This window comes from Puma concolor, chromosome E1 (assembly GCF_028749965.1).
Source record: "Puma concolor isolate L17-30 chromosome E1, mPumCon1.1.hap2, whole genome shotgun sequence".
Lineage (NCBI taxonomy): Eukaryota > Metazoa > Chordata > Mammalia > Carnivora > Felidae > Puma > Puma concolor.
In genome coordinates this window covers 6929477-6952834 of record NC_141680.1, presented here as the reverse complement: position 1 = coordinate 6952834, position 23358 = coordinate 6929477, and the positions used below count along the sequence as shown (strand labels likewise).

The 23358-nt window shown below is 46.5% G+C and overlaps 1 protein-coding gene across 5 annotated transcripts in view; it reads right to left on the bottom strand.

The window, feature by feature from the left end:
• Window positions 1-13275, bottom strand: part of MYOCD (myocardin) — a 108722-nt gene extending 95447 nt beyond the window's left edge. For 2 of the 5 annotated variants that reach the window (XM_086686054.1, XM_086686057.1), the window contains exon 1: window positions 12823-13274. In XM_086686054.1, the coding sequence (XP_086542180.1) occupies window positions 12823-12877 (55 nt within the window). In that variant the 5' untranslated portion in view covers window positions 12878-13274. Of the gene's footprint in view, window positions 1-12822 lie in introns of all 5 variants that reach the window. The other 3 variants (XM_086686058.1, XM_086686059.1, XM_086686055.1) reach the window with 2 other exon arrangements.
• Window positions 13276-23358: the final 10083 nt, after the last annotated feature.

Sequence of the window (23358 nt, the reverse complement as noted above, 5' to 3'; positions counted from 1 at the left end):
CTCAATCTCATGGACTGTGAGATCATGACCTGAGCCGAAATCAAGAGTCAGAGGCTTAACCGACTGAGCCACCCAGGTGCCCCTATTGGTGGGAATTTATTATGAACTTGAACACCCCCCTCCCCCCGCCCCCATCAGGTTCTCAGCCACCTCTGCATCTAGGTGTGCCTCAGAGAAGGTCTCTCTGACCTCCACTATGCCATGACTTAAACAAAAAACACTCACTTAGCGGATTATTACCAGAGTCATTCCCGAGTATTATAGACGGCACAAGACACACCGAATAATCAAAATAAAGAATATGGGAATATAAAAATAAAAATTCAACATTACTCATAGTCTCACCACCCAGAAATAATTACCTTGGTGATGGATTTTTCTAGGCTTTTGTTCTCTATGCATACGCCTTAAACGCTTTTCAGCGTGTCTTGCTGTGTTTGGATTCCTAACTCATGGAGCTTAAAATATTTCGACTTTTAAATATATATTTTTTAAAGTGCCTGTGGGTCAAGATGAGTCTAGTATCTTAAACTTCTTGACATTTCGAGTGTTGGGGTCGGGCACTAAATTTAAAATCATCTTCTAATATTCTAGATCGTGTCAGAGGCTTAAAATATATAGCCGATTTAACTTTGGTACTCAAACCCTACAAATCCTGATTTGAATTTTTGTCTATTCAGTTAGACTTACAGAAATGTGTTCTCTTCCACTACTAGGATAATGTGGTCGATTTCTCTTTATACTTTGGCTTATTTAAAAATTTTATAGATACCGATACATTCTTAAAGGGTTCAAATGGCGTGTGTGTGTATACACAAAAGATAAGGTCTTACTCTCCTCCTACCCCTGGGTATCACTGTGAAACAGTGTGACTTCTATTCCTGGAGATTCTCTTCTGTGTGTTTACATCTAAATATTTTTAAAAATAAAAATGCAGAGGCGCCTGGGTGGCTCAGTCGGTTAAGTGTCCAACTTTGGTTCAGGTCACGACCTCACAGTTTGTGGGTTCGAGCCCTGTGTTGGGCTCTGTGTTGACAGCATAGGGCCTGCTTGGATTTTCTGTCTCCCCCTCTCTCTGCGCCTCCCTGCTCATGCTCTCTCTTTCAAAAATAAACATTAAAAAAATAAAGTAAAAATGCAAATATATTGCCTGATTGTTTCATAATCTGTTTTTAAAAACTAATTGAGAGATCTTTTCATGTCGGTTCGTACAGAATTTTATCACTTATTTTTTTCTTTGCATTGTATTTCATTGTATGAGCGTACCATAATTAAATTAACCATGTCACTAACTGATGGATGTTTACACTGTTTCCATCCTTTTTGGCATTATAAACTATAATGTGATGTGATGACAATCCCTGCACATGCAAGCATCTCTTTAGATTACATGCCTTAATCTTGGTTGATGGTAAACTCATTTAAAACGTAACAGAAAATGTCAAATTGTTGTTTTTCTTTAATTTTTTTTTTTTTAATTTTACTTCTGAGAGAGAGAGACAGAGCATGAGCAGGAGAGGGGCAGAGAGAGAGGGAGACACAGAATCTGAAGCAGGCTCCAGGCTCCGAGCTGTCAGCACAGAGCCACCTGGGTGGCTCAGTTGGTTAAGCGTCCAATTCTTGGTTTCGGTTCAGGTCATGATCTCATGCTTTTGTGAGATCGAGCCCCACATTGGGCTCTGCACTGACAGTGTGGAGCCTGCTTGGGATTCTCTCCACCCCCCTCCCCTCTCTCTCTCTGCCCCTCCCCTACTCTCACTGTCTGTATCTCTCTCAAAAATAAATAAACTTAAAAAAAAAGTCCTAAAATTCTGGGAGGATGGCATGTATAATGTATGGATTAACTCATACTAGAAACAAGTCTCTTGATAAATCACTGTTTAGGAAATCAAGGACAATAATGGTAACTGGGTATATGCCTGGAGTTGTAGTCAAGAAAGAAGCATATTAAATCTACTTGGCCAAGTAGGTGTGTATGTTGGAGTGGGGGAGGGGTGGGGGAATGGGGGGTGGGAGGAGGGAGTTCTAGGTTCTAATAGCAATGGTCATCTTGACACAGTGGAACCAAGGGGATCAGATGTGGCCTCCACCATTTACTGGTTACATTACTCTGACCAAGTTGCTTAATATCTTTGAGACTTGGCTTCTTCATCTATAAAATGAGATGGACAATCATACGTGTCCCATAGCATTCTGTAAGGATTAAATGAGATCTTACAAGTGCCACAGATAACAGGTTCTCATTAACTCCTAGTCCTCTTTGCTTGTCCTTTGATGAGATATCAGTCATATTTGGTAACAGGTGGTCCCCCAAAGAGCCACACAGAAGTTTCCAAAGGTATCTGGTAACTATGACTCCTTTTCCTTTTTATTCTTGACCGAGAAGGTGTAAGAGCTGATAGAACACCAGTCGCCACTAAGTACCCAAGACAACTCTGAGCTAGTTCTGTTACAGGGGCAAGCATTCATTTCCAAATGAAATCAGACTAGGGTTAAGCTTTGTACATAGTAAGTGCTCCAGAAATATCAGCTACTGCAGTGGATCATAAAGATTCATAACCATTATTCCTACACTTGGATAGTTACTCTAAACAATGAGTATCCTATAAAATAACCCTGGGGAATAAAAAGGCTATGTGCATAAAGATTTTCATAGTAGTGTTATTTACAACATAAAAACTATAACTGGCTTCATTTTCCAACACAAGTGGAAAAGGCTTAGCAAATTACTCTATACTCACTTGATGGACTTCGATACAGTCTCCAAACCAAGAATGTGATGCTACGTAGCAGCTTGGAAAACGACTTATGACATCATGCTGACTGATAAAATGGCTGAATATAAACTTATGTATACACTTTGACTGTAACTTTATAAAAATATTCACCCATGGCAGCAAGGACAGGAAGGAAACACAAAACGATAAAAACTTTTAAAGTCCTGAGGAGATCATTGTTCAAGTAACGTTGAATAGCATCTTCTAGATTTGACCTGTGTGGAGCTTTATTGCCCTGTCTGGAGCTTGAGTACCAACAAAGCTCTCCCGTGGAACTCTACGCCTCTCAGAGAAACCAGCCGAACCAGTCTTGAGGAGGACCAAGTTGAATGACTTCTGGAAGGAAGAGTGTTTGGGGAAACAGGAAGGACAGAAAGCTATAGGGCACTTTCCAATCCCTTCACCTTATCTGTGAAAGGAACATACTCCCTGGGGCTACCTGTCTGCATTTCATAAGAACTGATGCCTCTGCACCACTTAAGAGATGGAGAAGAGAGATGCAGGTTGAGGGCAGAAAAGTCACTCAGATGGCAGATGGAACTGGGTGCCTGACAAGACAGACTACCTATCTGACTGCTTGTAGAGCCACTCTTTATTGCTATACAGACCGAGCTGTGGCTAAGCTCCTAGACGTGAGGGAAGCCATTAAATACACTTTACAATGTTACAGTAGCTAAAGTCAGTCCGTGTACCGCCAGAATTCTACTGCTTCTTGGGCTAATCTAAGGTGGCTGAATACAGCAAACGTCAATTGGCGTAATTAAAGTAAGAGAAGCATGTGCTCCCATAGGCCCTACGGGGAAATGGAAGACTTCATCTTCCTTCCACCAACAGGAGAAAAATAATTCTTCTTTCAATGGCTCTAGAGGGCACTTTGCTGTGCCAGGAAAATATAACCACAAGCAAACAAGCCATATACAAACATATATATATATATATATAATAGATATGCATATCTATTATATATATAATATATATTATATACATATATACATATATATATACATATACATATATATACATATCTATTATATATATATACATATATACATATATATACATATATACATATATATACATATACATATATATATACATATCTATTATATATATAATACCTACAATAAATAATATAATATATACATATAATATATAATATATAACATATATACATATATAAAATATATATAAATATATAAATATATTAACATATCAATATAATTATTTATATGTTTTATAGTTATATGTTTATAATATAATATTAATATATTAATATATAACTGTAAATATATGAATATTTATATATTCATATATAAATATATTTACACATTTACATATATTTATATATACTTATTATATGCACATACATATACATATATGTATATACACACACACACAGACACACACACAAATATGTCAGGAATCAGCCTTATTTATTTTAAATATCCGGGAGTAAATGATACATTTTAACAGCATTTAGAGACCCTCATATTTTATCTAGGAATAAGATCTAAAACTGGTTAAGCAAAGTTCGACTTACTAGTTATTCTGGATTATATCAGAATAGAGGTTAGTGCAAATCACTCATTAAAAACAATCGCTACCTTGCTTATAAAGTAGAAAGCCTAAGTCCTAAAATAGCAAGGCTGTAAAACTATTATTTGGCTAATAGTTATTGGTTTTTTTTTGTTGTTTTTAAAGATCCTATTTATGTCCATCAAATGCTTTTCAACCCTGGGGTTAAGCACTTTGGCGTCTTCTCGTACACTCCAATCTAGTTCGACTAGATTAGAATCCATGTGATCTGGGTCAGTCCAACTTCACACAATCTTACTGGCTGTGCCTGTCACATGCTACAGCAGGTGAAAGATGAGGGCTATTCTTTCTGGTCTTGAAAAACTTAATTTTTTTAAAGGACCCCAGGTGCACTAAATTGGACTAGTTACAACCCTTGATTCATGTTACCTTGTCACAGTCATCATTCATCCCTGAATGAACAAGTTTAATTAATTTGCTTAATAATAAACACCCCCCCCCCACACACACACACCTAAGAATACCACCAGTAACTTTTTCTTACTTTAGGCTACACCGTATCTCCTCACCTGGCCCACTCCAGAGATAACTACTTTTTCTGAATTTCGTATTTTACAGACTCTTATCCCCTTGCTGTTCCAGGCTTTCTAAAGTTTATTTTGAGAGAGAGAGAGAGATAGAGGCAGGGACGGGCGGGGAGAGAGGGACAGAGAGAGACTCCAAGCAGGTTCCTCACTGCCAGCGCAGAGCCTGATGCGGGGCTCAAACCCACAAACGGTGAGACCATGACCTGAGCTGAAATCAAGGGTCCGCCTCTCAACCGACTGAGCCACAGAGGCACCCCCGCCTTGTTGTTCTAGTTTTAAAACACACGCACATATGCCTACAAATATATCAAAACATAGATAGCCTACTTGTATTGCTTTCAAATAGTGTTTGGGGGGAAGAATAAAAGGTCTTTGTAACAAATATTTCATGGGGCCCTCTATGCGGTTCACTGTTCTAACACTGCCACCAAATAAAGCAGTGAAAACAAGCTAACAAAAATGCTGGCCTCCGCAGACAAATAACAACTTCCATTCAGGAATTAAAATTCACCCTTATTTTTTTTAATGTTTTTTTGAGACAGAGAGAGAGAGTGAGTGAGTGGGGGGAGGACAGAGAGAGGGGGAGACGGAGAATCCCAGTCAGGCTTCTCAGCTATCAGTGCAGAGCCCGACGTGGGGCTCGAACCCACGGACCGTGAGATCCTGACCTGAGCCGTAACCAAGGCATCCCTAAAATGCACCCGTTTTTAAAGGGTCAGCTCACTGTGTTCTCATGTAGACTTGTTGCTGCTCTAATATTCCATGTGAAGACAGGGAATGTTTCTTTCCTGCTCCCCCAACTGTATACCCAGCTCCTAGCTTCCTGTAACTTGCTTCCTTCCATTGCAAGGGAAACAGAGAAGAAACAGGTGTCGAATGAATGAATGAACAAATACAGAACTCACACACAGCATTTTCCAGGTTGCCTGTGAGCTCCTGGAGGACAGGGTTATAATCCTACTGAGGATATCCCTGGGGTCAGGGACACTGATGACTGATACCAGTAAAAAAAAAAAAAAAACCAAGACATGTGAGGACTGGTAAGGATGTGAGCAAGCAGCCAGAAGGAAAACCATCGGAGTGCACAGCTGGGTGGGTGGAAAGGGCCTGCCAGTAACCTACATACAGAGATTCACTCCATTAAATAAATCACTGTTGAAAACCGTGAGCTTCTCTGTGCAGAGCGGAATTTTCCACAATGTGTTTATCCAGCAAAAACTGCCCCATGGGATACTGTGTGGATAAAGGTGAAATACATTTGAGAGTCACTGCCTTTTAAAAGTTCATAATATACAGGCCCGCCTACGTGGCTCAGTTGGTGAAGCATCCGACTCTCGATTTTGACTCGGGTCATGATCTCATAGTTCAGGAGATCGAGCCCCATGTTGGGTTTTGCACAGACCATGTGGGATCTCCTTGGGTTCTCCCCCTTCCTCTCTCTCTCTCAAAATTCATGAATAAACTTAAAAAAAAAAAAGAGTTCATAATATACATTAGAACTAGTAAAGTCTTCGAGAAATCCTGCAGTTAAAGATCCAATCTAATTTTCAGGATATTCTGCTTCCCTCTTGCTAAAAATGTCCTGCTACACAAATGTTTAACGTCCTGTGGAACTAGTCTTCTGTGGACCACCCTGGGGAAAACACTGGGATTGTGGCTACATAATCCATATTAAGGGGAAAGTTCTGTAGAAGAAAATCTGCAGGACAGAGGGACTGCAAAGTTGAGGAAAGTGAGGTCATAGGCAAAATAATGTGTCCCCTGCAAAGATGTCCACGTCTTAGTCCCAGGGACCTGTGAATATGTTGCTTTACATGGTCCTATGGGCCACAGTGTGTCCCATAACCCTCTCCAAATTCATATATTGAAGCCCTAACCCCCAATGTGATGGTATTTCCTTTGGGAAATACTTAGGGAAATACTGTCAGTATTTCCTTTGGGAAATACTTAGGTTTAGATGAGGTCATGAGGGCAGGGCCCTCCATGATGGGCTTAGTGCCCTTGTGACAAGAGAACCAGAGAGTTCATCCACTCATGCCCATTTCTGTTCTTTTTCCTTTTTCTTTTCCATGTGAAGACATAATGAGAAGGCAAGCCAAGAGGAGACCTCTCACCAGACACGGACCATGATGGCACCCTCAGACCTCCAGCCTCCAGAGCCGTGAAAAAATAAATTTCTGTTGTGTAGGCCTCCAGTCTATGACGCTGCTGTGATACCAGCCATGCTAATAAGACACAGGACACTAGGGATATTAAGGCTGTAGATGCAATTTAGGTTGCTAATCAGATGACCATAAAATAGGGAGATTATCCTGAATGCGCCCAATGGAATGGCATGTGGGAGGCAGAAGCAGAAGGAAGTCAGAGAGAGAGTTGAAGGTGCTAGACTATTGCTTCTAAAGATGGCTTCTAGAAGGGGCCATGACCTACGGGGTGCAGGTGCTTCTAGAATCTAGAAAGGCCAAGGAAACAGATCCTCCTTTAGAGAGAGCCCTATTAATAACACTTGGATGTTAGCCCAGTGAGACCCTTCCCTGACTTCTGACTTCCATAACTATAAGATAACAAATCTGCATTGTTTTAAGGCACTAATGTTGTGGGAATTTGCTTCAACAGCCATAGGAGGCAAACACTGCTGCTGAGAAAGGAATCAGTGGCTGTCAGCAAAGACACAGGAAGTTCAGATAGAAACGGATTGCATGGACACTGGCGTGAGCATGAGAATTAGCCCTTATCTTCCTCCTCGTCTCATTATATCTGGTAGAAATTCCTGGAAGATCTTGACAGAGCAAGTTTTCCCAAATTTTAAAAATGATCCATTGGTCATTTCAATGGCACGATGGGTGTGGGGGCGCCTGGGTAGCTCAGTCGGTTAAGTGTCCAAATTCGGCTCAGGTCATGATCTCGCAGTTCACAAGTTTGAGCCCCCCCCCCCCCCACCATCGGGCTCTGTGCTGACAGGTCGGAGCCCGGAGCCTGCTTCGGATTCTGTGTCTCCCCCTCTCTCTGCCCCTCCCCCGCTCACGCTCTGTCTCTCTCAAAATATAATAAACACAATAATTTTTTTTTTAATTTTTTTTCAACGTTTATTTATTTTGGGACAGAGAGAGACAGAGCATGAACGGGGGAGGGGCAGAGAGAGTGAGACACAGAATCGGAAACAGGCTCCAGGCTCTGAGCCATCAGCCCAGAGCCTGACGCGGGGCTCGAACTCACGGACCGCGAGATCGTGACCTGGCTGAAGTCGGACGCTTAACCGACTGCGCCACCCAGGCGCCCCAAACACAATAATTTTTAAAAAAATTTTAAAAATTAGCAAGATGCAATTAAGGAATCGTTAAGATATTTGTGCTCGTGTAAAAGCACACAAAAATATGGTCTTCAGTGAGATACTGAAAAGGAAGACAGAGCACACAAAGCGATCGAAGTGATGGTCTTAGAAGACCGTGTTCATCATGAAGACGACAGGTGTGAATTATTTATTTATCCGCTCAAGAAACAGCTGTCGAACATCTCTCGTATGTCTGGTTCCCTGAGAACACATCCGCTCAAAAACGTCATGATAATGCTTTTATGAAGCTTATGGGCTTCCAATGTTACAAAAACACTCCGGGCTTGGGGAAAAAAAAAAAAAAACATATATATATCTCAAATCTTAGGGCTGAAAGCTAATGCAGATGCAACCAGTCAAAAATCCTCTTTTGTGGATGATGAAAATGAAGTTTAAAAAGGTCAATTATATATATACATATATATACATACATACATATATGTATACATATACATGTACATACATACATATATCTATACATATATGTATGCATATATACATATATACATGTACACACATACATATATGTATACATATATACATATATATGTATACATATATATTTATATGTGTATATATACAAATTTATATATATATAAATTATATATACCATAATATGCAATTAGGCACTTTCCTAGGTTAAATTATTTCTTCTAGGCTACAAAACTAATTAATGATGAAGGCAGGACCAGAGCCTGATGAGCGTCTCTTCGGCTCATGGCGACAACACCTTCAGGGCCAACATCTTCATTCAATTTCCTCGATTCATAGGAGAGAGATTCTAGGGATGGGAAGGATCTAGCCAAAAATGTGAATCCGTTGTCCTTTAAGGTGATCTAAAGGATGACCGTGGTGTCCTGGTGAGGGGTGCACTGCGTTTTCCAGAAGGACAGCAGCCAAGGATGACAAGACTTGGACTGCAGACCCGGGATGCCTGTGCCTGGACGCCGCTCAGGTTGAAGGCAGGGTTGCCAGATGAAATACAGAATGCCTGGCTTGATCTGCATTTCAGGTAACAGTATGCCCCTTGTTTTGCAATCTGCTAGAAAGCTAAGCATTGTTTATCTGAAATTCAAATTTAACTGGGCATCCTGTATTCTTATTTATTAAACCTGCCCTAAATTTGTAGGGGAAGGAGTCAAGATCATGGTGGATACTGGAGTCTGCCTTGGCATGGACTGTTTTGAGTTGGAAGAGGAGAAAAAAAAAGCAAAAGAAATGTAGTTCTTTTTGAAGGGGGATCCATAAATGGACCACTCTTTTTTTAGTTTCTTAACATTTATTCATTTTTGAGAGAGAGAGAGAAAGAGCGTGAGCAAGGGAGGGGCAGAGAGAGCGAGAGGGAGAGAGACAGAATCCGAAGCAGGCTCTAGGCTCTGAGCTGTCAGCACAGAGCCCGTCGCGGGGCTTGAACTCACGAACTGCGAGATCACGACCTGAGCCGAGAAGTCGGCCACTTAACCGATGGAGCCACCCAGGCACGCAGACCTCTCTCCTTTTGATCCTTTGTGCGTGGTGTGTGTATGTGTGCACGTGAGCATACACACATACGCAGGAGTCCTCGGCTTTTGTTGACACAAAAACTCCGGTGTGAAAGAAAACCACTGACAGTGATCCTGATTACAGATGTTGACCAAACAACACTGAGAATATTTTAGAGGGTAAAAACGTGACCGGTCTGAAAGTACTACTACCTAGTGTGGTTATAGAAACGGTCTACCATTTATTTACGTCCAACAGCTACACAGCCCAATCGCAATTTTGCTTGTTCCCAGTCTTTGTGTGGTTTACATAGAACCCTAAAATGTGAGGAGAGGGTCTGTGCGATCACCTCGTCCAACTTGGACATTTACGGATTAAGTTACGGAGACTCAAGGCAAGTCACGGACCCAGGATGGCGCTCTGTAATAACAGGACAGTATTTGTTGAGGGCTTAACCAAATACCAGGCATTTAAAAAATGATCTGCTTCTATTATCACATTGAATCCTGACTCCAATCCTGTCATCATCCTTATCGTTCAGATGAAGCAAATTGAGGCGGAGAGAATTATGCAATGTACCTAAGGTCAAGGTTATACCGCTGGAAAGTAGAAACGGCCTGCTAAAAACCCAGCTAGTTTGGCTCCAGACCAATCTCTGGTGGAGTCAGTGAGTGTGTAGTTCACACACTCAACCACGAGACCCCTTGTCTTCTCAAATACGATGAGTTTGTATCATTAAATATGTTAATACATGTAAAAACGTCCTAGTTTCCTGCTGTGGTAAGGGTGATTTTGTACTTAGTAACGAGGTGACTCCAATGAAGTTGGCTGCACACACGTCCGTTTCAGAGTCAAAAACAGTGATCTGTTTACTTATAAACAGCCCCACGACCCTTGCTGTGATCAGAGAACAGCGTTTTGCTGTGATCAGAGAACAATCTAGCTGCATTTCTTCCTTGAAATAGTTTTCATTCAATACGTATCACCGCCGTCTACCCTCCAAGTAAACCTGAGGAGCTCATGAAACAAGAAAAAAAAAAAAAAAAAAAAAAAAAAAAGCACACCGAGAAAACGCACAGGAGAGAAATCAAAACAGAGAAGAGGCCACCCTGTCCATCGCCGGCTACAAAATAAACCCAGTTCTCTTGGGAAGCGCACCCTGCCTACCAGACATCTGAGGGGGGGAGCCACGACCGTCATTATATCCAGGAAGAATAATCATGGTCTGCAACACCTCATTCACTTAGTTTCACATGCTGCTCGTTTTTCTTCTCCGTCTTTCAGGGGCTTACCAACCCCTTGCACCTTCGAGGACCAAACCCGCTTTGTCCATTTCCAGACCCCAGGTTTGCTATGCCCCATATCTGCATTGGTATCATGTTCTCCTCAAGCTACCCTTCCGGTGACACAAAAGCCAAAGCTTTAAAAGAAAAGAAAAGGAAACAAAAGAAAAAGAAAGGAAGGAAAAGTGGGGACTGGAGGCCTCAGAAGCTCCAGGATCTTTCCCAGGATCTACCTGGGAAACGCCAGGACTCCACTGAGCCACTAAAACAGGAATTAGGCGCCTGGCTCACATGGTCTTCCCTCTCGTCTGCACTTTCACCCCTAGGAAGGGTTCCTTGACGAGTTCCCGAAGTCCCTTTTGCAATTCTACCATCACGTACTTCAACTCGTTTTAGAGACAAACCAGCCCCTCCCCTGCCCACCCCCCACCGCAACGCGAAATTGGGAAGGGCGCAGGCATCTGAAATCAGGAGCTTAACAGCTTCTTGCAAAAACAAAGCTGCATACTCTCTTCTTCAGAAAGGTGGCGGTGTTGCCTTGCGGTTTTGACCGAATCACCGAGCAGAGGCCAGGTCCAGCGGATTAGCGGACCAACCAGCGCACCTCGCCAGGGAAGGGAGACGAGGGCCTTAATGCACCGAGGGACCCGGCGCCTGCCAGAGCCCGGAGCATCAGGGTACTGAGGCTTGTGGCCACACAAGCTCTCGAGCGGTCCTGTCCCTTCGGCAGTTACACAGCCATTTGCAAAAACCTCCCGTGGGGCCCCCAGGCCTCTAAGGGCCGGGAGGGTCTAAGGGAGTCACAGATGACCCTTCGCTTTCCCCCACCCCCTGCTTCTCATCTTGGGAACATGAATCCCAGGTGAAGCACCGAGTGGCCCCATTTGGAAAAGCTGTGGAAAACTTAGCCGACTACAGCAACATGCTAACACCTGTTACCCGGAGTGTTGGCTTAGGAGCGCTCATTAAGGAATCCACCTTCTAAGCGGGAACTCTGCCCTGCGTGGGGTGGTTTATTACCACTTTTATAAAACCGAGATTCCACATCGTGCTGCGCGGACACCCACACGTCGATACCTTCCATGGGAACCCAAACCAACCCTTCAAGGCCAGCGGCTAAGACTTCCCGGCTGTCCCTTCCACTCACCGTCACTCGGCGTCCTTTGAAAAGTTTCTCTGTGCGCCGCTAACACGGAAATTTGGAGTGGGGGGGGGCGGAATTCTCCATTTATAAATATCGGATGGTTTGGGGAAAAAAAAGTATTTGTGGCACTGGACCTTTTTTTTCCCCCTACAGTGATGTCATCTCAAATACTTGGTGTGCTCCAAATTTGCTATTTTTACTTCCCCCAAGTGACTTTTTTTGGGAAATACATTTGTTTGGATTAGCTACATTTTCAGTGACCCGGTGTCTATTAATACACAGAATCAGGTTCATCTCCTCAGCAATTACAACTGATATTATGCGGCGCTCACGCTTGGGAGCCCTTATTTGTTCATCTCCAAAGTCGTTCCTTTCAGATGGACCCCTCCAAAGGTTCTGCTCACGGACACAGAAAAGATAAACACAGAATTGGCCTTTTCACAAACAAAAATCACACCCAACAACTCAAAGCATTTAAAACGGAAGACCTTAAAGTTCCCCCTCCCCTCCCCCAAACTCCAAAGTCAAATAAAAGTCTCCAGTTTCAAAAATGTGCCAGGGGTGGGTGGGACAGAGTGAGAGTGGCCACGGCGGGCTTCGAAACACTGGATGGAAAGCAGTCTAGACGTGGGAGCTGCCGGAGAGGAAAGGCAATAAGGAACGCTAAACGCCTTAGCCCTACCTGATCTGAATTTGCTCCTAATCAGCAAGGAATGCTCAGACCCCAGGAGCGTCATGTTGAGTGTCCACGAGCCGCTGGTCCCTCTGCCAGACGCCCCCTGTTTTCCACCAGGAACGGGCTCCCGGAGCCCAGCCGAGCGCAGCTAACAACCCAGAATTCATCCACCTCTCCGGGAGCGCCCCTGGGCAGGAGGACAGTGGCAGCCAGCGGCCGAGAGCGGTGTCCCCGGAAGGCTGGCGGCTCCCCCCTCGCCGCGCGGGGCTAACTGCCTCTGAGCCGGCGGGACCCTCCTCCTCCACCGAGTCCGGCCGGGAGCGGCGGCATCCCAGGCGTGCCCCGCTGATGTCATAGGCTGACAGCGATCGCGGAGTATCGCCACCACGCCTTTATGAAGGGCCCAAGTTTGCCATCTGATACTTTTTTACTACTGACAGCGGCTCGGCCAATCAGGCGCGGCGAGCGGGGCCGGCGGCCGCCGGGGGAGCCGCGGGCGCGCGGGGTCCGGGCCGGCGGCGGGTGGGTGGCGCATGGAAGGGGGGCGGCGCGCTGGGGTAGGGGCACGCGGGGTCCCGGCAGGCGGCGGGTGGACGGCGCGCAGGGGGAGGGACGCAGGGGCGCGCGGGGTCAAGACAGGCGGCGGGTGGACGGCGCGTAGGGGCAGGGGCGCGTGGGGTCGAGACGGGCGGCGGACAGGGGCAGGGGCGAAGGGGCCCAGGCAGGCGGCGGGTGGGCGGAGCGCAGAGGCAGGGGCGCAGGAACCGAAACAGGCGGTGGGTGGGCGGCGCGCAGGGTCAAGGGCGCAGGGGCGCACCGGGTCCGGGCTGGCGGCGGCTGGGCGGCGCGCAGGGGCAAGGGGGTGGCGCGCTGAGGCAGGGGCGCAGGAACCGAAACAGGCGGTGGGTGGGCGGCGCGCAGGGGCGCACGGGGTCCGGGCTGGCGGCGGGTGGGCGGCGCGCAGGGGCAAGGGGGTGGCGCGCTGAGGCAGGGGCGCAGGGGCTCAGGGGCTCAGGGGCGCGCGGGGTGGGTGCGAGTCCCCGGCGGGAAGGAGGCGCCCGCGCGCCTGGAGCCCTGCAGGCTCGGGCGCATCGCGCTGCCACGTTCTGCGCCGCAAAGACGAGCGTCCACGGAGAGAGTGGAAAGCCTTTAATTTCCCCGGGATATGCGCTTTCGGGGCCAGCCTGATCCGGTGGATGTGCACATCCAGCCCCGGGACTCAAGACCCTCCGTCTGGGGGTCGGGGGAGGAGACACAAGGGTTGGCTGAATACCCTTTGGGGCCCCAGTAGGGCGGGACTCAAGGAGGGATCCCCCTCAGGAGCTGTGGTTCGACTTTAGCTCGAAAAGGCTCAAGGCTTTTCCTATGAATGAGTCCCTCCTTAGCGGGGAAATCCATTCCGGACCCCAAACGGAGTTATTGGACATCTAGAATGCGCCAGGCGTTAGATGCTCTACGTGATCTGCATTTGCTCCTAATCAGCAAAGAAGGCTCATCGAGAAGTAACACGAAAGCCCTGCTCTCAAGAAGTTTGCTTAGTAGGTGGTGGCGTGGAAAATAAAAACCAAGCTGTGTTTATATACCTAACCTTGGGTTGGATCTATTCGCAGCCTTACGTCCGTGTGGGCCCCACGCCTCCTCTATCACACACGTAACTGCTTTTGGCTCAGGAGAACTCAACCCTTAAAAGGTCACAGGGTGACAGGTGGCTCCTGGGACACCTTCTGGTGCCTCGAACTCAGGCCTCTGCGGGAATTCTCTGATCCTTGCCATCATTGGAGCTGACCAGCCTTTCGTGTCAATCGGTCTTCTTGAGACAGGCCGTTCAGTTCCTGCGTCACAAAGGACGCAGCGCAATCCCACTCGTGTTCCCCTTGGGAAGGGTGTCCCGGCCACGGAGGGCTGTCGACAGGCCGAGGAGATGCCCAAGAGGATCTCGACTGTGTCACGTTTCCAGAGTGTGTCACTTTCCTAGGCCTGCAGAAATGAGTTACCTCGAGTTTCGGGGATCCAGAGGACCCAAGTTTATTACCTCGCCGTGCTGGAGGGCAGAAGCTGGAGACGGGCTCTCAGGGGCTAGAAGCCAGTATTAACAGGTATTATCAGTATCCCCCTCTGGAGGATCCAGGAGAAACTGTTTCTGAGTCCGGTTCCGGGTTCTAGAGGCCATCCGTGTTCTTCTGCTCATGGCCCCCTCCTCTCCTCTCCAGAACCAGTGGTGGTGGGGGCAAGCTCTGATTGTGTGTGGGGGGTGGGGGTGGGGGGCTCTGATCTCCACCCCTCCCCCCTCTTCTGCATTTGAAGGACGCTTGTGATTCCCCTGGGTCCACCTGGCTAAACCTTAGTGTAAGGTCAGCTTATTGCCAGCCTTAATTCCATCTGTTGCTTACGTCATTGCCCTTTGCCAGGCAGTGTTAAAATAGTCACACTAGGGGATGAAGGTGTGAACAGCGGGGAGGGGGGCACATTCTGCTCGACACAGAATGACCCCCTCTCCCTACCAGCAGGTTCCTGCCCTCAGTCAAGCCCCAGGCTCCTGGTCTCCAAAGGAAAGAAGTCAAGGGGGTGGGGTTTGGAAACTTAGAAGAACTCCAGCAACTTCCAGATGCCCGTGGCGGAGAGGTGCTCTTCGGGGAAGAGATTAACGACATGGGGGAATATTGCAAGATAATCCAGTAGAGAAAGAAAAAGAAAAGGAAAAAAAAAAAAAAAAAAAGCCAAACAGATTTTTATCCGGAGGGCTGGAGGGCTGAGAAGAGGTCCATGCAGCTTGGCAGAGAATTATTTTTCAGCGAAAGTTGTGAGGAAAACAGCTGAAGCCAGCATTGGATGTAAGGGTCTGCATGACCTAGGGGAGTTGGACAGAATACATTGTTTTCCCTCTGCAGGCCTGACTCCTGTGTGTGTGTGTGTGTGTGTGTGTGTGTGTGTGTGTGTGTGTGTGTGTGTGGAGGGGAGCATGGTTTCTTTTTTGAGTGAGTTTGGGAAATGCTGGTAACCGAGGCCCTCAATTTTCCCATCACAGCACAGAGCTGCTGACGTCTGCCCTCTGAGATTTATGCCCCCTCCGGTGTGGAATATCTCTGGATATAAATATGCTTGTATCGAAGCTCATCCTTCCTCCTCTTCATGCAAGCATTTCTGAGCGTGTGGAAAAAAAAAAAAAAGTGGAATTTGGAGAGGAGGTTCCCAAAGCAGACAGATCTCCAAGGCGGCTGTGAGAACAGACTGCCACAGCAATGATGCCCCCCCACCCCGCTCTGTCCTACCATTTGACTACCTCGGGGGCACCTGTCCCGTGCCTTGCTACCCTCTGGCTTCTCTCCTGAGGCCTAGAGTGAGCCTGTGATGTCAGGTGGAGGAGAGACGTGAGCAAACTGCAAAGTCAAACCTTTGTTTGACTTCATTTGACTCTGAGCTACCTCCATGACCCGGCGTGAGTTACTGAAGTCCTCTGAGACGTCGGCCTCTTCTGTAAGAGGAAGCTGGGAATACTTCATGCCAGAAGAGCTGGGACGTTTAAATGAAGTGGGACATTGGGGGTGCCCAGAACAATCCCCCACGGCGTTTCTGGTCCCTCTCTTTGCCCTCCTGATCATTCTCGATGATTCCAAGCAATCCTGAACCCCTTTGCTATGGCTTTCCTTTCCTTTGCCTGGAATTACCTATGGCTGCGTAACAAATGAGCACAGGTGTAGCGGCTTAAAACAGCACTCACGTTTTTTCTTTTTATCTCATGATTTCCGTGGGTCAGGATTCTGGATATGGCTTAGCCGGCCCTTTGCTCAGGATTTCACAGGGCTGCGGTCAAGGTGCTGGCTGGGGTTGTGTCCTCTCCAATGCCAATTCTACCAGTTCTGTTGGTAGAATTCAGCTCCCTGCAGCTCTGGAACTCACCACGGCTTGCTCTGTCAAGGCCAGCAGCAGACTCTCCCTCTTTCAGGAAAGACCCTTTTCAAGGACTCCCCTGATTAGGCCAGACCCACCCAGGATAATCTCCCTTTTGATAAACTCCCAAGTCCTACCATTCAGGAACCTTAATGATACCTGTAAGACCCCTTTGCTTTTGCCATATAACATAACGTGACCACGGCAATGTCATCTGTCACATCCACCAGCCCCTCCACGCGGAGGGAAGAAGATTATGCCAGGTATAACGCACTGAGGGTCACTTGAGCGTTCTGCCTTTCCCAACTGTGGTCCTGGGCCTTTGGCCAATCGGGAGTGGTTGTGTCTATAGGCATGAGTCCACAGCACAGCTCAGGACTGTACCCTGACCCTGTAAGGACCTCCTCACGGGTCTACTTGGAGTCAGGGGCTGGGTCACAGGGCATGCAGTGGTATGCAAAGGGACAGCTCACTTGTGTTGGCCTCAGGATGCCTGGTTCTTCCCTTCTTAGCAAATTCCCTCACCCACCCAAGGTCACCACTGTCCGCTTGGACCTCCTCGTCTTCATGTCCTCAGCGCCTTGTTCCTGGTATCACATCTCGTCTGTTTTCTCTTTTTGTCTTTCACGTGTCTGACGAGTGCCTTCAGGGAGCATCTGTTCATCTTCGATTCATTCATTGCAAACATGTGTAGGGATCTGTGCAAGCCGCTTCGGCAGGTGCCCTGGTCACACACAGCATAAACACAGGTTTGCAGACTCACACGATAGGACCCGGGATAAGAGAGAATGTGGCAGGTGGGGAGAGGGCTGTGTCTGTGGCCGACTGGACCCACAGGTCTTGTCCAAACGGGGCAGCTGTGACCCAGCTCTGCTTGACTGCGGCCAGACAGACCCTTGCTGCCATTCCCTCCAGATATCCAAACAAACTGAAAACCAAGGGTAAAATATCCCATGTATTTGGTTTCTAAAAGTGCGAATGACTATTAGTAGTTACAAAAAAAAAAAAAAAAAAAAAAAACCACCAAAAAAACCCCCAAACCAAAAAACGAAGTCTTAAAACAGTATGAGCCAATGAGGGTCAGGTTCAGGGTGGGACCTAAGCCTTACACACTGGGGGATGGAGAGCTTTTAAAAATGAGCACAAAATTGGAAATGTGATGGTGACTTTTGACTTATTTTTTTTAATGCTTATTTACTTTGAGAGAATGAGGGAGAGAGAGAGAGAGAGAGAGTCTCAGAACGCCTGTGAGCCACTCTATTAATATAACCCAGGTTCTTTCACAAAGGCGAATGGGAAAGGACTTTTGCCTCATTGAAACAAAGGCGTTAAGTTCAACGTGAAGAAAGTAGTGTTGGTTGAAAGTGGGTGATGGGCATTGAGGAGCCACCTGTTGGGATGAGCACTGGGTGTTGTATGGGAACCAATTTGGCAATAAGTTATATATAAAAAATAATAATAATGCTGCAATGAAAGAAAGAAAGAGAAAGAAAGAAAGAAAGAAAGAAAGAAAGAAAGAAGGAATCTGTCACAGCTCCCTCTTCCCCTGCCTGCCAGCAACGCTTCCCACCCTTTCCCTCTCGCTTTGCAAGTCTCCGTCCCAGCTCCTAGCTGCGGAAAGGGAATGCAATGTAATCATTGCGGTTTCAAGCCACTGGGTCGGGCCACATTCACTAGAGGGCAGGGTCACTGCGTTAAAAAGTCATGCATCCGTGCATTTCCTCTTCTTGGGCTCCTTCCTTGCTGCTGGGACTATTGAGAGGGAGGGGAAGCAGCACGGATCAGAAATAAGGAATGTGCATTCCGACGGTGTTCGTATTGCTTAAGTGAGTTTGCAATGAATTTAGGCAGTGACTGTGTCCTTGAGGTCCAGGGTATGTCCAAGAGGCCCGCCGGACCGTGGTAACTTGCTTGTCCTGGAGAAATACGGGAGCCGGGGGGGAGTGTCGACAGAACGGGACTCAAGGTTGCCCTTCACTATTGGGTAGATGGAATTTGCTTGTTGCCAATTCTTCCAATCCCTTCCACTTTTTTTCTGTACTTCGAGGGCACAAGATGGTGAATAAATTACCTTTTTGTCCAGCAGACACTTATTCGTCTTTGTGCTTCTAGATTCTCTTGGGGGTTGGACACTGTTGATCCTTTCCTTTCTTTTAAAACTCCTTCCGGGGTGGCTCAGTCGATTAAGCGTCCGACTTTGGCTCTGGTCATGATCTCGCAGTTGGTGAGTTTGAGCCCAGTGTCGGGCTCTGTGCTGACAGTGTGGAGCCTGCCTGGGATTCTCTCTCTCCCTCTCTCTCTGCCACTCCCCCTGAGGCTCACTTGTGTTGGCCTCAGGATGCCTGGCTCTTCCCTTCTTAGCAAATCCCCTCACCAGGATGACCTGGCACATCTGTATGTCTGCCTGAAATTGTTCCCTTTTGCTCTAGACTCATACCAAATGCTTTCTCCACTGGACTTTCCCAAAAGCTCTTCAAACCCAACAGGTATAAAACCTACACTTACCACTTCCTCTCACCATGTGTCCCTACAAACCTGACCCTTTTCCTGCACTTCCTGTGAAACGCATTGGCAAAGTATTCACCTAGTCTCCGGCTTGGGAGAGCGCCCGCAGTCTCCTCTCCTGCATTCTGTCCATCATCAACCTGTCACCATGCCACATCCATTCTCCTGAATTCCTCTTGAATCCACCCCTTTAATTTGTTCCCAACACCTCTTCCTTACCTCCAGCCCTCCTTGCATTCCTCCTGGTTTATTCCAAGTGTCTCTCGAGTGGTCTTTGGGCTCCCAGTCCTTCCCAGCTCCAACTTGTCTTCCCTGTTGTCATCAAAGTGATGTCTCTAAATCCTAAGCAGGATCACTTTGCTTCCTGCCTGAATCTTTCTTTGGCTGCCTAGTGCCAAAGAATGTCCATACTTTTATTTTTAGTTTTTATTTTAGAAGTGGGGGGAAGAGGAATGGGGAGGGGTGGAAAGAGAGAGAGAGAGAGAGAGAGAGAGAGAGAATCTTAAGCAGGTGCTACACTCAGAGTCCAACACAGGGCTTGATCCCACGACCCTGGGATCATGACCTGAGCCAAAATCAAGAATCAGATGCTCAACCAACCGAGCCACCCAGGAACCCCTGTCCACACTTGTAAGAATGACATAGAAAACTCCATGTTATTCGGCCCCATCAACTTCTACTTTATTTCCCGCCTTTCTCCCCATATTATCCTGTATATACCAGCAAGGACAAATAACTTTCCAAACACTGAGGCTTTTCTCTGTTTTTATTTCCCTACGATGTTTCTTTTTTCCCCCAAGAATGCCTTCTTTTCTCTGTGTTGAGACATCCTACTTATACCTCACAACCCAACTCACACTTGACCGTAATTCAGAAAACCTTCCTTGAAAACTCAGGCAGGGTGCTGATTTCCTATGTTGTGTGTCCTTCTATTATTACACTTGTTGAGGAGTATTAGCCATTATTTTTTAACACGAAAATCCTTCCACTAGTTTATAGGCCACTGGGGGACAGACGTATTGTCTTCATTCATGTCCAAACACACTATCTGTTTTCCGTTTCAATTTCAGTTGCTAGTTTCCTAGCTGCCCTTCGACATAATTTGTGATTGAATGATTCTAGAAGAGAGTAGTGTTTCTTATTTTTTTTTTTTTTATCTTCCCTTCTTCAAAGAGTTTATAAATTTCTTGAGGGCTTCGGTGACACCTTCTTATTCTTTATACTTACCAAGGTGTCTTAGCTGGTGGCTTTCGGGCAGTGATTGCAACAGGGGTGGGTGAAGTGATGCCTGGGGTTTCGGGACTGTTTGATTCTGAGTCACTCCATTCACGTTTTCCAGAGATGACGAAACCAAGTCTGGGTTCATTTGGTCTGATCTGGGAGCTTTGCTTTTCTTCCAACACCCCCCTCTTTTTTTTTTTTTTTTTGGCAACTAATCACATTCTGTTTTCCTAACTCCTCACTTTACTCAGCTCTCCTGCCGTCTCCCCCGCTCCCCAGAAAACAGAATGGAAACCCCATAAATCCTCGACCTGCTTCGGATGACCTGGCAAATCACACATGCCTCCTTAACCTGGGCCGCCTATTATGGCCAAGGAATGGTCAAGCATTACCCAGGGCGGGGGTGGGGAGGACAGCCGTACTCCCCACTGAGCCGCAATCACTCCAGAGCTTTCCAAAACCCTTCTATACCTCGTCCCATGTTTCGAGGGCTGTGAATGAGGCAGGAGAGTTCTAGGGGTCACTGTCTGGAGTGTCCCTCTGAGAACACCAGGGCTCACGCAGGGAGTTAGAACAGGTTAACTAACACTGACATCTGACTATTAAAACTAGTGCCTTCCCAGTGAGAACGCCTGAAAAGGGAAAATTCCAAGTGCTATTAAAACCAGCTATGATAACAGTAAAGGAAATTCAGAGCGGGAACCTTGTTACCCAGCAATACCCTCGGCTTGTCCCATGAACCCCAGCGTTCAGTTAAAAGAAATTAAAAAAAAAATCGTTCAATTCAGCCAAGGGGGAAGCAAAAATCCTTATGACAAACACACGTTGAATGGATAGGTCAGTTTTATGGAAACTGACAGAGGCATCTCACAGACTGAAACCCACGTGGTGTTAAGACAGGGGTTGCAACCTTAGTCTGGCTCTTCTCGTAAGATTTTTCTTTTTAAATCAAGACTATCTTTTTTTAGAGCAGTTCTGGGTTCCCAGCAACATTGAAAGGAAGGCACAGAGATATCCAGTATACCTCTTGCCCCCAGCAGAGTGGTCCAACTGATGAACCTATGTGGATACATCAAGATCCCCCAAATCCAGAGTTCACATTATTATTATTTTTTTAATTTTTTTAATATTTAGTTTTGAAAGAGAGACACAGCGGGAGTGGGGGAGGGGCAAAGAGAGAGAGAGAGAGAGAGAGAGAGAGACATAGAATCAAAAGCAGGCACCAGGCTCTGAGCTGTTGGCACAGAGCCTGATGCGGGGCTTGAACTCAGGAACCGTGAGATCATGACCTGAGCCAAAGTCAGTGCTCAACCAACTGAACCACCCAGGCGCCCCCAGAGTTTCCATTATAATTCACTTCTGGGGTTGCACCTTCCATGGGTTTGGAAGAATGTATAACAACACGACCCACCATTACAGTATCTTACACAATAGTTTCACTGCTCTAAAAGTCCTCTGTGCTCCACTTCTTTGCCACCCCTCCCCGCTAAGATTTTTCTGTTTTACAACTGTACTATTCCCATGCTTCCATTCATAGGTACTCTTACCTGTTTTGAAGCTCCTTGGTGTGTATTTCGCTTTGCGATGCTCATAGCAATCCTGTGAGGCGTTGAAGACAGTGGCAGCTGGACGACCTGACTTGGAAGACAGGGACCCCTCATTCACCAGAGGTTAACACTCCAGGTAGAGGCGAAGCTAGGACTAGGACTTGGGGGGGCTCCAAGCTTCGGTGTGACTGCTCTTTTCGGGGGCTTATGCCGCCTCTGCTTTGACAGTTGACTCAGAGACCTGCTTCTGCTTCTCTCTCTGGGTCTACCATGCCCTGCCTTCGACAGGTGTTTTTTTGTTGTTTTTTTAATTCCCCTGGGTGGTCAGTATTCATGTCAGGGAAAATGTAAACATCTTTACGTTGCTTCCTGGCTCATGCCGTATTTTCTTACAGTGCATTGCCAATTCCTGTTTTTCTTCTGGAAAATTCTTTATTACCAGCTGACCTTGGTACTGATCCATTCCATTAAAAAGAAGGCGGGAGTAGTTTGTGCCTGGGTGGCTCAGTCGGTTAAGCGTCCGACTTCGGCTTAGGTCATGATCTCATGGCTCATGAGTTTGAGCCCCGTGTTGGGCTCTGTGCTGACAGCTCAGAGCCTGGAGCTTGCTGTGGCTTCTGTGTCTCCCTTTCTCTCTGCCCCTCCCCTGCTCATGCTCTTTCTCTCTCAAAAATAAATAAAAACGTTAAAAAAAACCCCACAACTACCTCACGCTCACTGGCATATACACAAAACCAGTGTTTTGTTATATTATCACCTAAAGCGAAACAATGGTAACTGTGTCTCAGGCTTTCCAGACATGGGGCTGGAGTATCTTTTAGTGTGCTTGGCAGAAAATGTGTTAAAAGCCACCAAAGGAGAATCCTAAAAGATTCAATAAAGTTTACACGTCGACTGAGGGGTTGAGTTTGGAAAGAAGTTTATGGAAACATGGAGCCATTGGCAGTGAAATTCTTCCTCTTGTGTTCACGGGTAGTAGCAGCATGGCGGCTACTTAAGGCAAAGGACGTGGGTTCTGGAGTCAGATGCCTGAGTGTCATTCCTTGGCTCTACCTTTTCCTACCTGTGTGACCTTGGGCTCTGTTCTTTATATCTCAGTTTCCTTGTCTGGAAGATGAGGATACCTAGGTTGTAAAGTTAGAAGGAGGATTCAACAGATAAATACATATAACGTTCTCAGGACAAAGCCTGGCACATGGGAGGCTCCCAAAAAAGGAGAGCTATGATGGTGACCATAATGGTGGTGGTGATAACAATGTTGCGTAGGCATCAACCAACCCAGGCAAGACTAAAGTGCAGAGAAGCACATCATATATTTTATTTATGTATTTTTTTTTTGAGAGAGACAAAGCACGAGTGGGGGAGGAGCAGAGAGAGAGGG